This window comes from Rousettus aegyptiacus, unplaced genomic scaffold (assembly GCF_014176215.1).
Source record: "Rousettus aegyptiacus isolate mRouAeg1 unplaced genomic scaffold, mRouAeg1.p scaffold_m13_p_3, whole genome shotgun sequence".
NCBI lineage: Eukaryota > Metazoa > Chordata > Mammalia > Chiroptera > Pteropodidae > Rousettus > Rousettus aegyptiacus.
In genome coordinates this window covers 6,372,073-6,389,129 of record NW_023416306.1, presented here as the reverse complement: position 1 = coordinate 6,389,129, position 17,057 = coordinate 6,372,073, and the positions used below count along the sequence as shown (strand labels likewise).

The following is a 17,057-nucleotide window of genomic DNA, read 5'->3' as shown; positions in this document are numbered from 1 at the left end:
CCTATCCAGACTGTCGCCAGAAATGGGGCCAGCGTGCTGTGTTTCTGCAGGACCTGGCCATGGGCACCGATGCTGAAGGGGAGAAGATCAAGGACCCCATGAGAGCCATCGTCCCCATTCTGCTGGACGCGAACGTCAGCACTTACGACAAAATCCGCATCATCCTTCTCTACATCTTCCTGAAGAACGGTAGGGATGCCGGATGCAGACGAGGGGCAGCTGGGAGAGCGAAGCCAGGGTGGGGAAGTGGTTGAAAAGACACGGAAAAGGGAAGGAAGGGTAGTTATCAAGAAGACCCTAGGGGCTCTTTATGTTTGGGGCAATGGAACGTAAGCAAAGCAGTTGCAGCTAGAGGCCGAGTGTCCCCGAGTAATTCCAGGGTTAACCGGTGGCGTGGGGCTATGGAAGAGGAGGGTGCGGGGGAGCAGGGTGTGCCCTTGAAGCAGGGAGAGCTTTCTGGCAACCTCATTAGAGCATTTCTGCCAGAGACCTTTAGCTTGGCACATTTGTAACTACGCCTTTAAATAACTAATTTTTACCCACATGATAGTTGCCATTAAGTCCCCATTGTACAAAAAGTTGGGCGCAGAGACACTCTTGACCAGGTTGCCTTTGATGTGGGCAGAGATGGCTGAGAAGCAGGAGACAGAGAGGGAAGCAGAGACCACGAGGGGCAGTTTCTGATGCTCACAGCCAAGACAGAGTGGTGGGGGCGGAATCGGAATTTGATCTTGTCCTTTGTCCTACGGTGAAGTTGAGGCGATGAGCAGATTAATTTCCCCTATCTGGAGGAGGAAAAGAGTCACTGTCCCTCCCAGGCGCTTGGCTTTCCTTCTGAGTGTGTGATGTGTGTTGGTGGGCATGGTGACCGGGGGTTTTGTCCTCTCAGGCATCACTGAGGAAAACCTGAACAAGCTGATCCAGCATGCCCAGATCCCCCCGGAGGACAGCGAGATCATCACCAACATGGCACACCTCGGGGTGCCCATCGTCACAGACGTAAGGGGCCAGCCCTGTGCGTGGGGACGGCGAGGCAGGAGGGAAGCTGGCGGGCTTTATCTCCTCTCCTAACTTCCTTAAGGCAGTTTATGATACACACACTCAACATCAAGAAAGAGAAAACTGATAAATCAGAGGAATAAAGATACAGAGGTGTAAATAAAATAGCAGTTTAGCGCCCAGAACCCAGATGTGCCCGCCAAGGAGTCACAGTCAGTCAGGAAAGCCGAGCTGTGTCTGTGAGCTGGCCCACAGTGGGGGTCACGCTAGCTGCTTCAGGTGAGTCTGGCTCTGCCTTCGGACACTGATAGCCAGCGTCATCTGTGAGGATGAGAATCGACACTTGGCATCAAGCAGTTGTGTGTCTCCTGCACTGGCAGTGATTCAGCACCAAGTCAGGGCAGGTTGTCGGGGAGGCCTGGCCATGCCCTGAGCCCTAGGGGGCCCCAGGACGGAAGGCAGGGGCCTGAGCACTCCTCAGAGCACCCACCAGCAGCTGCGCCGACGGGAGCCCCACTGTGCACTTGCTTCCCATAGGGAGTCAGCCCGCACAACGTGCTAATAAAACTAGGGTTGCAGATGCACCCCGTTTGGCATCTTGGAGCCAAAAACTTTGTTCTGGAGCCACCAGCCCAGAGGCCTGTAACTGGCTTTTTCAGACCCTTGTTCACAAGAAAACCCAAAGTGAGCATAGAGATGATTCCTTTGGTACCTCTTGCGCTCCTGAAACAAAATAAAAGAATAAGTCATATTCAAAGTAGTATTTTCTCCCATAATCGTTAGCAAACTATTTTTTTTTAACTAGCTGGATTTTTTTTTTTTAAGTGACACTGTTATATTTGACCCACATTTGCCATTTTCATGGCTTCAAAGAACAAGTTTGCTCCAGGTTCCTAAAAGGGACATATTTTTGGCTTCTCCAGGGAAAACATCTGCCTGCTCATTCCTTTTTGCCAGTGCTGCCTCTCTGCAGGGAGTGCCTGGGAGAGAACTCCCAGAGGCCAGCAGGGCGGCCCGGGGCCCGGCGGCCCCGACTCGGTCTAACCGCGCCTGTGTTTGCATTCAGTCCACGCTGCGTCGCAGGAGCAAGCCGGAACGGAAGGAGCGCATCAGCGAGCAGACCTACCAGCTCTCGCGGTGGACCCCGATAATTAAGGACATCATGGAGGTCAGTGAGGGCGGGGCGGAGAGCGCGGAGGGGGCCGGCCAGGGCCCGGGGCTCTGCTCTTGAAGGCCCAGGTGCTTCCAGCTCCGCCTTCCATCAGGTGGCGGCGACACCGCGTAGTGTTTGCATCCAGGTCTCCAGAGCATCTTGTCCTGAGGACTTGTGAAGGGCAGTCCCAGGAGACTGCCCTGTGCAGATCCCCAAGGTCCCTATGATTTCACCCTGTGTTAGAGTCCCTTCGATGGTCCCGCACCCAAAGGAACCAAACGTATCCCAGCATCTAAAGGTCCAGTGAGTAGTGAGTCCCACGCCGAGGCGCAGGTGTGCTATGCGGACACCGCCGCAGGTGTGAAAAGGTCTCCGGAATGTGACCCCAGCCTGCCCCCCGGTTCCCCAGCCGCTCCCCTCCCTCCATGCTCCATGCCGGCCAGAGACCCTGCCAAGCACATTGCTGCCTCTGCTCTTCTGTCCAGACCCATTCCTTGTCCAGAATGTTCTCACTCTCCTTCCCACTTCCTGAATCCCGCCTTCCTTCAAAGGCCCCACCGGGTCTCAGTGTTCCCACACCCCGCCCCGGAGAGGCCTCCCCTGGAGCCCTGCAGCGCGTGTCGGGGGCTCTTCACGTGTGTGTGCTGCTCGGCGTCCGGGTCATTTGACACCTCGGTCCTGTATGCTCGGCCGGCGTGTCCTCTGGCAGGGTGCCTGTGCACAGGTGCTTCATCTTTGTAAGGTGTCCCTGTGGCGTCCCTCCCCGCTCCTTGTAGAGCAAAGAGACCGTGCGTGGAACCCCACCCTGCTAGATTTTTGGGGTGGGATTGGAGGTCATCTGACTCCTGCACTTCACAGGTGCACAGAACTGGGATCCCAAGAATCAGGGATCCCCAGCCCCCAGGTCATGGACTGGTACTGGTCCATGGCCTGTTAGAAACCGGGCCACACAGCAGGTGAGCTGCAGTTGAGTGAGCGAAGCTTCATCTGTATCTGCAGCCGCTCCCCAGCGCTGGCATCACCACCTCAGCCCCGCCTCAGGTCACCAGGCATTAGATTCTCATAGGAGCGCTGGTCCCTGGTGCCAAAAAGGTGGGGGACCACTGCTGAGGATAAAGGGACTCGCCCAGGCTCCCCTTGTTAATTCATAGCAGTCCAGGTGTCTGTACTAAACTGTATGTTAAAATAAATATATATTAAATATATATAGTGAGTCAGCTTCCTATTTTTAAATCCTGCAAACCCGAAAGGATGGGTGAATATGAGACATCTAGAAACCAATTACATTTCTTTGCTTGTACAGTAGATAAAGCCAACCCGTCTGTTCCCTCCTTTGTTCTCTGCTCCCTTTTTCTGCCCCCCCTCCCCAGCCCCCCAAAGAGGCGTGTGTAGGTGTCATATGGTAGCTGTTAGTGGGAGTGCAGACCTCGAGGCAGCAGGAGGCGGGTAGCCGGATAATTAGCCCCTTAGCAAACTGAGGGTGGCAGGCTTCTCTCGCATGACACTCTGCCTGGGCCTAGTTTCCCCAAGACTGATGGCAAATATTGGGAATTTTTGGACAGAATGCAACATTTATAATCTCTCATAGAATGTAAAAGTGGGGGGAGAATAAATTAGAGGAGAAACAAGAAAAATCAGTGCATTTTTTTTTTTAACTTCTCTTAAAGAGCAGACCTACAGACCTGCTTGGTGCGTTAGCCGGGTAGGAAGCGCCTGGTCCGTGCCGAGCACTGCACTGGGCACCTGCAGCAGGCGGCAGGGGAGGGGACTCTGGTCGTTGCAGACCTGGCTGTGGTTTTCACTACGTGACCTGTCCTTCAGATCTTCTCACCTGGGTTCTCGCTGCCCTTTACAAACAGGCGGCAGACCTAACATCAGCCTCTTTTCTTGCCAGGACACTATTGAGGACAAACTCGACACCAAGCACTACCCTTACATCTCTACCCGCTCCTCTGCCTCCTTCAGCACCACCGCTGTCAGGTAGGTGAGGGTGTCTGAGAGGCAAGGGGGCAGTAAGTAGGGCCGGCTCTGGCTGGGCGCCGGCTGCCTAGTAGTCTTGTTGTGATGCTGCATGACCCCTGAGGACCCTCCCGCCGTTCCCATCATGGCCAGAGAGCAGGCCGGGTCCTTACGGCCACCGTGAGGCTCTTCTCCCTCTGGCTTCTGTTCCTCTGTTCCTCCCTTCTCCCTTCTCCTGTCTCAGTTCAACCATCCCAGCTCCTCACTCTTCCCCGAACGTGCCAGGCTTACTTGTGCCTCAGGACCTTTGTTCTTGCTTTCCCCGCCACCTGAACTGATCTGCCCCCAGGTGTGTCCACATGGCCTGCCTCTTACCTCCTTCAGGTCTTCAACCAAGTATTACTCGTTATGACGTTCCCTAACCATCTGTTTAAAATCCCAGTGTACCAGCGTTCCTAGTAGCATTCTTCATAATCACTCAGAAGTAGAAATGACCCAAATGTCCATCGACTGGAGAATGATAGAACGCGGTAGATTCATACAATGGAATAGTATTTAACCACAAAAGCGAATGAGGTGCCCATTCATGCTACACTGTGGGTGAACCTCGAAACGGTATGCTAAGTGAAAGGAAAGATCACAAAAGGTGATTGTATGATTCCATTTGTATGAAATATCCAGAATGGGGAAATCTGTAAAAACAAAGTAAGTTAGTGGCTTCCAGGGACTCCTGGGGGCGGAGGAATGGGGGGATGACAGCTCATGGGTACAGGGTTTCTTTCTGGGATGATGAAGATGGTCTAATGTTGACTGTGGTGATCATTCATAATTCGAGTTGTACACTTCAATAGGTGAGCTGTATGATACGGAATTATCACTCGATAAAGATATTATGGAAAATAAAAATATTGCAGCCTCTTCACAACACTTCATACTTTATTTTTCTCCACAGACGACACCACCACCCAGTGTACTGTGTGTTTATTTTGTTTAGTGCCAGTCTCGCCCAACTAGAACGTCCGCCTCACGAGGGCAAGGATTTGTGTGTTTATCCTCAGTGCGTAGAACAGATGCTCGGTGTGTTGGCTTCCCTTTGGATTGATGGATGGGTTTTAGTTATTAAATAAGGAGGTGAATACGTCATCTGCACAGAGCCACCTTTCTCAGATGCATTCTCTGTGGAAATGCAGACGATGGACGTGTGGCCAGCTGGGGTTTACTGGGTTTCCGCCACGTGCCTGGCGATGATGCCCAGATACTTCCCAGCTTCAAGGTGTGAGCAGGGAGCAGTCTGTCCCCGGGCCCCCCACTCTGTGCGTTCTTGGTTGCCCACAGCACCTCGCGAGGCCTGTTTTTGAAATTCTCTCCCTCTCTTTGCCTTCCCATAACCATCCAGAAACTGTCGCTGCCGTGCCCTGCGGGCGACACCTTCATGCGCCCACGTGTGGGACTCTAAGGGCTGCAGGCGTGTTTCGCCTCCCGACTCTCTTCCTGCCGCCCCGTCTGTGCGGCCTAGGTCCCTCCCTGACCCCTGACCCACAGCGTCATCCGGCACCTTGCCCGAGGTGGAGGGTGCTCAGAGCCAGGGTGCCGCTGAGTTTTTCTCTGACAGTGAGAGCGTCGCTTGGCTCCTGAGCACAGTGAGGCCGAACGCATGAGCTGGGACCTGCGCCGCGCCAGGGGGGCGACCGTGGCGCCGGTGCAGCGTGCAGCGTAGCCCAGGACCAGCACCTCAGGATATGCACCTTCGTCCCCCTTCTCGTACTTTCCCTGCCCGTCTTCTCTCTCGCCACTCCTAATATTTGCACTTCCAGGCCTTTTCCGGGGGACAGAGGCCTGTGTGCACACATGGCACACATGTGGCACATTCGTGCGCCCCCTCCGATGGCAGCAGCGGCCCAATGTTTATTGCCAACGTGGGAGGGAAAGGCAAGCCCCCGGGTAGTGCCCCACCAGCCGGGTGGCGCTGGCAGAATGTCCAGTGGTGGTTGTTCAGGCGAAGAAAGTGGCTGCAGGTCTCTGTGTTGGCCCACGTGGGCCCCCGGTGCCTTCCAGATTTGGAGACTGTGATGCTCGTGGCCGTTTAAGTCCAGGAGAAGGGCAGGGAGTCCACTGGCCAGAGGAGACTCGCTCTCCTCATTTTGTTTTGATTTTTGTTTTGTGCTCCCCATTTTCTTAACTGGGAAACAACCCATTTCTCATTTCTGAGGTGACGGCCCCTTGAGGAAGCCCCGTGGCAGAGGGGGCACCTCCGGGGAGCGAGGAAACGGAAGTGAAGCACGTGTCTCAGGAAGCAGCTCGGTGTCACTTCTCCTGGGAAGCCTCCCCCAGTGACGCCTGCCCCGTGACACGGAGCTCCCCTCTGCCGCGGCACAACCCTTCCTTCCGGCCAGCCTCTGCCCCACCCCGCTTTAGCTGCAAGGCTTGGTGGGCAAGGGCTGTGACTCCCTCAGGCTGGCTCCTCGGGGCCGAATCGGCCCCGGTCCAGTGAGACACGCAGTGCACGTTTGTGCAGTAAAGCCAGGCCTTAGACTCTGTCGTCCCTGCTCACTGCCAGGAGAGTGTCCCAGACAGGCCTAGAAACACGTACAGCCGGGGGTAGACACCTAGACGAACGGCACGGAGCGTGAGGCTGTTGAACTCAACATGTCAATCTTTGAAGCCGACCTGAACCTGCCTGCCGCCTACGGGCGCTGAGAGTGCGGCGAGGTCACCGCGCGGGCGCTCAGAGACTCCCGCCCCAGCCGCCAGAGCCCGGTGTTCTGCACTGCCGTTCATTCAAGCACGTACTGAGCGCCCGCTCTGCTTTGGTCACTGGTGTGCAGACGGATGTGCAAGCGAGTCACAGAGGTGTGCAGTGATATGCCCGTAACTAATCTCTCTCTCTCCCTCTCTCTCTCTCCCCCTCTCCCTCTCCCCCCCTTCCCTCTCTCCCTGCCCCCAGCGCCCGCTATGGGCACTGGCACAAGAATAAGGCCCCGGGGGAGTACCGCAGTGGTCCCCGCCTCATTATTTTCATCCTCGGGGGCGTGAGCCTGAATGAGATGCGTTGTGCTTACGAGGTGACCCAGGCCAATGGAAAGTGGGAAGTGCTCATAGGTGAGTGGGCATGTTTTCTGGAGGGAAGGGGCTGCTTCACCGCACTCTGACTCCATTCCACGCTTCGGTGTTCCCTTCCGTCCTCGACTCGCCATCGCCCCTGCAGAGCTTAGTCTCTAGGCCCGTTTGTGGCAGAAGCTAAGAGCGAAGGCTTCCTTCCTCGAGCCTGCGCTGTCTCTTCCTGAGAGGCAGCTGCATGTGCTGGAAGGTGCCAGACCACAGACTCCCGCAGCCCCGGGCTCACTCTCTGCTCTGCCATTGCCCAGCGGGTCACCTGGAGCAAGCGCCTCACCTCTCCTTACCTACCAAATGGGGTGGAGAACACCCACGTACAGCCTCGAACCAGGCCTGGGGTGGGGCTGTTCGTGTCCTGGCATTGCACCCTACGCCCAAGATGTGCTCAGTGAGTGGGAGTTAAGTCACGACCCCCTCCTTTACCTGCCAGTTGGGGTCGGACAGACGTGGCGTGCAAGCAGATACTGCCTGAAACATAGCAGCCCGACTGCTGGACTCTGCTCAGGGTGCCCCCCAACCTGGTCCGATAGCTTTCTGGGTCTGTCACACCCTGTCTGGTATTTCCTGTTGGTCTTCCAGAAAAAAAAAAGGAAGCAACTCATACGAGCTGACTTAATGCAGCAGAAGGTCTCCCTCATTTTTCATGCGTGTAGCAGCTTTCCCAGTTTCTAGGGCTGGAAGAGAAAGAGTAAGCTGAGAAAAACCTCGCTTTCTCCAAATGCCTTCCTTTTTATCCCATCTTGCCCTTCACAAAATGGAGTAGCACCTGCCCAGGTGCCTCCTGATGTTGATTGGCAAGAGGCTGTCAGCACATACCCGGGCCAGGTCCTGACCCTTCCCCTTATCCCAATAAGGTATGTCAGTTTTATACCTCCACTTTGGGGTGACCAAGTCACAGTGCCCCCACCCCGCCCCCCGGCTCTCAGAGCAGATTCTGCAGACCAGTCTATACGGCCGTTCCTGGATGTCTCCAGCTGGACCTGCCACTGTCCGCCACCTTCTAGACACCACCATTCAGTGGGGAGAGGGACGTCTGCCCCCCACAACCCCCCGAAGCTTCCCCTGTCTGGTCGCCATTTCTCCCTGTCCTGTTTCTTCCTTTTTGTTATGTAGGCCCCTGCCACAAGACTCCCTTTTCCCTGCTTGCATACGTGTTGCATGCACGTGTGGGTCACTCTCAGCCCAAACGCAGCCTTCCTGGGCAGAAGCTGTCATAGCCAGGCCCGGGGGGACATCTCCCTCTTCAGCTTCAGCCCTGGCCTGAGGCTCCCTGTCGGGCGGTTGGAACCTGGGGAGACAAAGTGGTCGGTGAAGATCCGTGGAGGGGCCTCGCAGAGACAGCCGACGTCCGTGCTGTGGCCTCCCCTGCTTTGCGCATGCCCGCTCTCCTTGCAGTACGCATGCGTGCGTGTGCGCGTGCATGTGTGTGTGTGCGCGTGTGCGTGCACGTCTTGCTTCCGCGTACCTCATTGGCTGCCTAAAACGTAGGCCTAAGTTGGCATGTTCCTGTGACGTACCTTTGTTCAAGCAGTCAGCTGGCCTCTGTTCTCCCGCAGGTTCTACTCATATTCTTACTCCCACCAAATTTCTCATGGACCTGAGACACCCCGACTTCAGGGAGTCCTCTAGGGTATCTTTTGAGGATCAGGCTCCAACAATGGAGTGAGAGCCAAAGAAACAAAGTAAAAGCAGCTTATTACACAAAAGAAACTCTTCCACTCCGAAGGGTTTTCTTTGATTATTCCGTCACTCTTTTTCTTTTTCCCTTTTTACTTTATTATTTATTTGATTTTTTCTTTAACAAGAAAATGCTTGCAGTTCTTAACACCGATTGAAAATGTGTCCGATGCCGCCTTCACGCACCTGCCACGGGAGCCTCCGGCTCCGGCTTGTCAGCTCCCTCATGCCTTGGGTCACCTGCCGCTCAGTCCGACGGCGGCAGCTCACTGGGTTTTAAACCGAGGAGAATGACTGCTACGCACAGTCCTCCAGCGGGGGCTGGAAGTTGAGGGATGCCAGAGGCGCGGCGCCCAAGCCTGCGGCCCAGGGGTGAATCCATGAGCACCAGGCAGAGAACACATTGTGTGTCCTGGTTGGGACGTGGTATGAGAACTTGAGAGTGAGGCCAGCAGGTGTTTGAGGGACAGGGACAGTCATGGCCAAGAAGGCAGAAGCACAGTGGCCATGCCCCTGGGCACCTGACCATGGGGAGGGCTGTCAGAGGAGACTCCAGGGCAGGGGCAGTTAGACATGCAAATGCCTTTTTCCGGGGACAGGCACTCATCCCAAGGCACAATTTCTAAGGGGCAATGGAGCCATAAACCACCATTATTTGGTGAGCTCCAGCCACCCACAGAAAGAGCTCATGTCTCATATTCCTCTCAGGAAAACGGAACTTAATAGTCATTTGCTCTTCCAGTAATTGCTTTTACTTTAATTCTCTTGTGATCCTTTCAAGACTGGAGCACACTCAGCCCCCTCTCCAACCGAAGCCTCTCGGTAGGAGCTGAGAGCCTTTGGGTAGGAATCTGCTCTTAGCACTGTGAGCCCTTTGAAGGAGCGTCTTCTCTCTCCCCGCACGCTGGCACCCGGGAGCCCACTGTCAGGTGGATTGTCCAGATTTCACTCTTCACTCCTTCCTCTCTCTTTCCATCCTTCCTATGTGCTGGGAACCTTGTCTAACGAGTTTGGAAGACTGATAAGGAAGAACTCCCCCGCAGTGTTAGTCATGCCCTAGCTTCGTGACCCATTCCGAGGCGAGGCCGCATTTTGTGTCCCTGACTTTATATACTCCATTCACAGTGGACCCTGAAAGCGCTCCCTCCCCCTGGGCTGAGCCATGGCCCAGTGAGTCTCAGCGTGTGAGTTGCCTGTGAGCAGTGGCAAGACCTGGACTCTGGCCCCAGCTCTGCCACAAGCACCCATGTGACTATAGGTCATCCCTACCTCCTGGGCCACAGCGTGTGGAACATAGGGAGGCCGGGTCACACGGCCCCACACCCCCTCCGAGCTCTGACCACCTGTAATTCAATAATTGAGATTGGTGACACAAACCGTGACCCTCGCTTGCACACTCTGGCGATCCTCAGGGGAGTGGTCCATCAGACCATTAGTGATGTGAGAAGGTGTTCATTTGTGGGGAGGGAGTGCGCTCATCCACAAAGGACCTGCTCCAGAGGCCAGAACAGGAGGCTGCCTTGATCTCCTCCTCTTTTTCCTCTGGGTGGAAGAGGGAAGGCCCCCCAGGGCGGTAATAGCAAATGGTTGTGAACCAGGACTGGGCTGGCTGTGGCCCTGGGCTGCCTCCCTTCCTCCAGAAAATGAGCCCAGTGGAGTGTTGAATAAAAGCAATTATTAAATAATTAACATTTAGAAGCACCTTGGTAGGTTGATAATCAGAATATCTAGTTCTGTCTGCAGATGGCAGGTGGGTGGACTGCGTTTGCTGCTAAATGGACTTTAAGACAAATGTTGTGGCTGCAGTGATACCACCACTCGCAAGCTCTGAATCACAAAGCCAGACCCCAAGGGCTCCGGCCAGGACTCACTCTGGGGTCCCTGCTTCAGAAGTCTCCTTTGCCAACTGTTGTCCTTTGTTGTAGGTTCAGTCAGCAGAGAGGGTCTCAGCTGCCATCAGAGCAAAGAGAACATGAGTAGACTCTGGTTGTGCATCCTTGGCTTCTGAAACGCTTTGTTGCTTTTTAGAGGAAGTTCAGTTAAGAAAAAGCGAGGCCCAGAGCCCTACCGTCAGGGAGCTCAGAAAGCGGATTAAAGTTCGACTCGCCCCTTCTGGTGTGATTGTCCAGGTGACTGATGACTCAGACCGTGCAGGATGTTAGAGAACCGGGGATGCCTTCTCCCAGATATCGCTAGTTTCAGTAACTAGCTTCAAAGAGAATGTGAGTTTTTCCCGCTCAGCAGCGATTGAGCATGTCCTCAGCAGACCCCATGCATGGGAGCCCGTGCCTGGCTCTGTTCTCCCAGCGCGTCCCTCTCCCGGAGCTGGGGCCAGCTCCCCAGGGCTGGGTGAAGGGGAGTGGGCGTGGCCAGCCGCACCGCAGAGTCCACCAAGCCTCATCGTGATCCCCACTAGTCACTTATCCGCCAGGTTGTCTGAGAAATGAAATGTTGATTAGATCTTCGCCTCTACACCCTGGGTAACTTATCAAAAGTACTGGTCATTAGGGAATGTCCAGAGGCTGTCGGAAGCTAATGAAGGCATTGGAAGGCTGGGTGAGACCTATATTATATGGTGCTTAAACTTGGGAGAAAGTTTTGGGGTTTTATTTATATTGAATAATTTGCTTTGTTCCAGATTTGGGTCAGACAGGTTTCATTTTTCAGCGGGACTCAGATCTTTGAATCTGAATTCAGAGCCAGCCTGTTGCCCAGCAGCTGTTTAAGCACTTACTCACCTGTCCCCTCCTGGGGTCAGGGGGGCCACAGGATGCCAGAACTGAGACTGGTGGCATGGCTTCTGGGCCTGGCTGCGAGCAAGCACTCCACTGCTCTGGCTTCATCCTCCCATGTGTGGGCCGGAGCACTGTGTTCTAGACCTGGAGGCCGGCACACTCGCCTGGCAGCCCGAGACAGACACATTTCCAGGTGGCATCCTGGGTCTTCTGGGTCAGTGGGTCTCTTTCAGCTGAAGCAGCTGACCTGTAAGAACTCATCCAATTGTCAAATTCTATTAGTGAAGAAAGGATTTTGTCCTAGCAGAGCTCGCTGTGTCTGGCCCACAGCTTCGAGTCTTCTGGATGGCTTTGGTTTTGGAGACCGTCATTCCCATCTCCCAATCTTCCGGTTATGTAGAATAACACAGACCCTCAGGGCAGTGGGACCCACGTGCTGTTCTATGCGGTCAGCCACCTGTGGGTTCAAAAGGAGAACGTATGCAAAGTGTGGATTAAACTCAACCCTGCTCACTTCGCAGTGTTTTTAGTGGCGAGAAGCTGGACCGAGGTAGTAAAGCAGTACAGGTGATTGGCTCTCAGGAGCTTTTGATTAACACTAGCTGGCCTGCGCCGTAAAGAGACCAGGTGAGGGAGGGCCCAGGAGCGCGCGTGCCTGCTGCAGAGAGTCCTAGAGGCCCCGCGGGTTGTCCGATACGTCTGGTCCTCAAAGTTTTCTTCTTTTAGTCAAAGACTGGGAACCACAGACGGTCAATAATGAGATAATATCAGGAAATTCTAGACTGTGGGTTCCTCGACCTCTTTTGGCCTCCCCCAAATCCTGAATTCGCATCGAAGCGAGGGTAGGAAGCGCTTCGGGTATGGAAATCTGGTCAGAAGCCCCCTTTAGACTTTTCCTCTAAATCAAGGCTGCTTTCGTCTCTCCCGGAACTCAGTGGGTGGCTAAGGAGGCGGGCGTTGGGGACCGTTTTCTCTGGCATGCGCTCTGCCATTGCCTTTACTTGGGAAGCCACTGAGCCAGTCCCTGCACGGAGCACCCGGCGCTGCCTCAGGGTGCAGACGCACGGACTGCATCGAGCTGTGGTTGGAAAGCCCCCTTTCTGGCAGTGGTTCACTGTTCAGAATTTGGGGACACATGTCCTGCTTCCCCATTGGCAGCGCAGCCTTCGACTTTCCTTAGACTTGTAGGGAGACTGGTAAGGTCACAGAAATAAGTGTCCTTTGGGGAGAAAGGGGCGCCATAACACCACCCAGGGACATACCACTGAAACCTGTGTCACATTTGCAGAAGGAGCCTCAGGTCAGCTTTAGAGCGTGGGGACTGGTGCCTGCTGCGTGGGCATCACACTTGGCACCTCTGAGAAGTAGCGACTCAGAGCAGTGGCTGGGTGTCTGGGCTTGAACCGCAGAGAACAGCGTATCTATTGGAAGAAGCCCCTCACACTGGAGGGGGTTCTACAAGTTTTCTGCCGGTCCAGACTGACCAGGAAGGTCCAAGGCCTGCAGTCCCAGCAGTCCCAGGTCAACCGAGCAAGTAGTGGTCAAAGGCGCAGGGACCCTGGTGTGTGGAGTCGCACCCAGCCAGAGCCTTCCGCCTGCCCTCGGGGCGGGAATCTGGCATCCTGGGCTCTCCGCCCCCCTCGTCCTGGCCCGTTCCCTTGCCCGCATCTCCAGGGAGGCACATTTTCAAGTACGGATCTCTTTCGTTCAGTTCTCTCCCACCAGGATCTCTTTCTTTGAAGCCCACTGCTGCATGCGCGCAGGCCTCATGCTCACACACCAGTCACATCTGTTCTGTTTGAGTAAGTCCATGTCCGAACCACACGGTCCATGCATCTTTTTCCTTACTGCACTTACTCGATACCTCTCTCCTTATGAAAAAGGACTTCATTTATTATTGTTTATTCTTTTGTGTTTTTTTTTTTTTTGCAGTAGAACTGTATCTAATTCCATTAGCTTAAATTTTTGCAAGCATTTTTAATCTCTTACAATGCGCGGTCTCTGCAAGGTAAGGCCTCAGGTACCCCAGCCCTCCCCCTTTCACACCTGAGGTCCCCCCCACCATGGCAGTACCAACCAGCGGGCTCCGGAGGTCAGTGGCTTCCCCCAGGGGGCCCTGTCCGTCAGCGGCCTCCCTGCCAGGCACCATTCTTTCCACACAGACCTGCTCTCATACCCCTGCCCCATTCCCAACCTTTTCCCCTGCCGAATGGTCTGGAATTTCTCTCCCTGGCTTTACCCTGAGTTCAAAACACAGCTGCCCCTTCCCCCGGCAGATGGCGCTGAGCCCCGAGGGACAGTGTGCGCCTCCTTTGGTGCAGCCTGGAACCCTGCCCGAGCCAGAGGATGTGTTTTGTTTATCCACAGTCCCAGTGTCTCCTATACCTGTGGTGACAGTCCCCAACCCCAACCCCACCCCCTCCCTGCTTCCACCAACCGACCAAGACCAGGGTGGGGGTGGGGGAGCAGACGCCGGTCTGGGGATCTAGAAGAGCAGGAAGGAGGAAGCGTTCGGACCGGAGCCCAACAGCCTCACTGTCTTTTCTGCCTCCCCCAGGATCCACGCACATTCTCACCCCACAGAAACTGCTGGACACGCTGAAGAAACTGAATAAAACAGATGAAGAAATAAGCAATTAAAAAAATAAGCCGCCCCCCCAAACCCCGAGCCCTCTCCCCGCAGCCCTGCCGCTGGCCGCCTTGGTTCCTTTGCTGGCCCTCTCCCCCCTGCCCCCCAGCTCTGCACGCCTGGCCGGCGCCATCGCCACCGCCGCCACTGCGTTCTCGTGTTCAATGATGCCCTCTTCCCGTTCGAAACAAAAGAAAATAATGCATTGTGTTTTTTAAAAAGAGTACCTTCTATACGTACCCTCAGAGGAGACGTCCACGCGCAGGTGGCACACTGCTGGAGAAGGTTCGGAACTGTGCAGAACGAAGGGACACCTTCTCCCCATTAGTCGTGAGTCCGTGACCTTGTACATAACCCAGTGCGACGTGCGCACATCACTCGAGTATGGGAAGGTGGATGCTTGGGTGTTCTTCACAACCTGTCCGGAGTTGTTCTCGTCCTTGCTGGGGCTCACAGAGATGTCCGTTCCGGGAGTATTTCAAACTGAGGCTCAACCTGTGCTCTTCACTCCTAACCCTCAGTGCCTGCCGTCGTTCAGATACGCCGGGAAGCGAAGACCAGGCGTCCTCTTGGGAGGTCCGAGCTGCCCACGACCTCTTCGCTTTCCCCAGGGGCTCGTGCCCCTGATGCTGTGGCTGTGTGTGGGGGCCGGGGTGTCCGCCTGAGTCAGGCCGGATGCCAGCTGGTGTCCAGCCTGTCACAGGACCACCCCCCAGCCCGCGTTCACAGCGCCGTGATCCTGAGGGAAGTCATTCTGCAGTCTTAAGTCACCGTGCCCAGACAAGTGAGGAGCGAGCTCCCCCTGGGGACCCCCGTCTCTTGGAGAAGTGGGCAGGCCTGATCCCTTTGACCAGACCCCTTCCTTCCCCAGGCGTCAGCGTCATCACCTCTTAGCAGGGACAGCCTGGGTCGAGCTCAGGGGTCAGGAATGGACTAGGACAGAACGGGGTCTGCAGGCTGCTGGTCTGAGGGTCCCTTCCTGTAGAGTGTCTGTCCCCTAAGACGTCAAACGGCCGGAAGAGTAGCCCGTCGGGTTTATACAGACCTTTTCCCACTCAGGTTATCCTCAGTTTAAGATACTTCATGACACTTTATTTTTTGTAGTGCCAGGTCATACGTCGTCGTGCTTGTAAGAGAAAATGGTCATTTTATTCTTTGTATAAAAACTTAGCTGTATAAAACTTAGCTCTAATGCAAAAATTAAAGAAGCAAATGCAGACGGGATGACTCGTCATCCTCAGACTCAGCAGTTCTTGTCGTCCGCGAGTGAGCGCACTATTTGTTCTGCTGCTGTTGTCGATTATTATAAAGACAGTGGAAGTCACAAAAATGTCCCCTGCCCCGCCCCCCACCGCCCTTGGCCCCCTGCAGACCGCGTGTATATTACTGTCTCGTGACGTCGTTGCAAACGTGGTGTATGCTAGTTCAACGCGCACCCCCTTCCTTTCGGAACATGTTCCTCGCCCGCCCGGTAGGCGCATCGTGGTGTTCCCTTCCCGAGGCTCTGAAATCTCCCCCTTTGCACTCAGATTAGTTTTCAGGTCCGTCTCCCTCCCTTCTCCCCCTTAAGATAGCGTTGTCATTTCCTTAGGACGGAGCTGTAGGTATCGCATCGGTTTGTTTCTTACTGTTACTGCTTGTTTTGTCCCCTCCCCGCGACCAAACAGTGCTCATGCTTCAGGACCTTGTCTGTCGAACATGTTGGTTTTCCTTTCTCTGTTATTTATATAAAAATAATTTATCAAAAGGATATTTTAAAAAAAGCTAGTCTGTCTTGAAACTTGTTTACCTTGAAATTATCAGAATCTCAGTGTTTAAAGGTATTGAAGCACAAACATGTATCATCTCTGTACTGTTCTGTACTAAAGCACTCGAGTCTAATAAATAAATAAATCAGCGCCCATCACGGTGTCCAGAGTGACTCGGGTCTGGTCTTACTGCGGGGGGCGGAAGGGGGAGGACTTCAGCACTGGCCCAGGGCAGAGGAGACCAGCTGCCCAGCGTGGCTTGGAGTCTTCGGGACCCAGGTCACTGTTACTTGCATTGGGATCTGTAGCTCTCACATCTGGGGACAATCCGTGAAGCGCGTCCAGGGCCCCTGGCAGCCGCAGGGCACTGCCCACAGGCTACGTAGTTCTTCCATTGCGTGCTTTCTCCCTATCTGGAATGTCTCTGTCGCAGGCAATGCAGGGCTCTGCCTTCGCAGGTGCTCCCTGCTCAAGCACTTGGTGACGGTGTATTTGGGGCAAGCGACGAGGTCACTTTGTCAGTCAGTGTCCCTGCTCCCCTCCGTCCCGGCTGCCACGTCCTCTAATGAGCTTCTCTCCAGATCAGGAGGTGGGGCCCGTCCCGCTGGTTTCGAAGGCTGCTCGTGACCTGGGGAGACTGCGATGAGCTTCGCGCGGCCTGGGGAGCAGGCCCTTAGTCAGGCTCGCGGTCACACCAGAGACCTGCGGGAACACGGCACGGGGGGCGGGGCTTCGTCTCGCCTCTAGTCACGCGTTCACATCCCCGTCTCCTTCACAGCATGAGGAAACCCGACAAGCCCAGGCCGGTCGGTGGAAGTTGCACCTGCACGACATGGCTGTTGTCTGGTGGAACTTAACTTAAGGCGGGTAAGGATGACGGTGACCATTTATTGAGTTCCTGCTCCGCGTCGGGCCCCACACAGCCCTTGTCTGTTGGACGCGTCCCTCCCAGGTTACAGATGAGGACGCTGAGGCTCAGAGAGGGACAGCACCGCACGAAGCTCCCTCCAGCTGGGGAGCATCAGACGCTCATTGTCTTACAT

The 17,057-nt window shown here is 55.0% G+C and overlaps 1 protein-coding gene across 3 annotated transcripts in view; it reads left to right on the top strand.

Annotated features, from left to right (window-relative positions):
- Positions 1-16,187, top strand: part of STXBP1 (syntaxin binding protein 1) — a 61,192-nt gene extending 45,005 nt beyond the window's left edge. The window contains exons 14-20 of one of the 3 annotated variants that reach the window (XM_016163696.2): positions 51-189; positions 890-999; positions 2,066-2,167; positions 4,047-4,132; positions 7,056-7,210; positions 8,782-8,907; positions 14,195-16,187. In XM_016163696.2, the coding sequence (XP_016019182.1) occupies positions 51-189; positions 890-999; positions 2,066-2,167; positions 4,047-4,132; positions 7,056-7,210; positions 8,782-8,891 (702 nt within the window). In that variant the 3' untranslated portion in view covers positions 8,892-8,907; positions 14,195-16,187. Of the gene's footprint in view, positions 1-50; positions 190-889; positions 1,000-2,065; positions 2,168-4,046; positions 4,133-7,055; positions 7,211-8,781; positions 13,521-14,194 lie in introns of those variants that run through there. The other 2 variants (XM_016163697.2, XM_016163695.2) reach the window with 2 other exon arrangements.
- Positions 16,188-17,057: the final 870 nt, after the last annotated feature.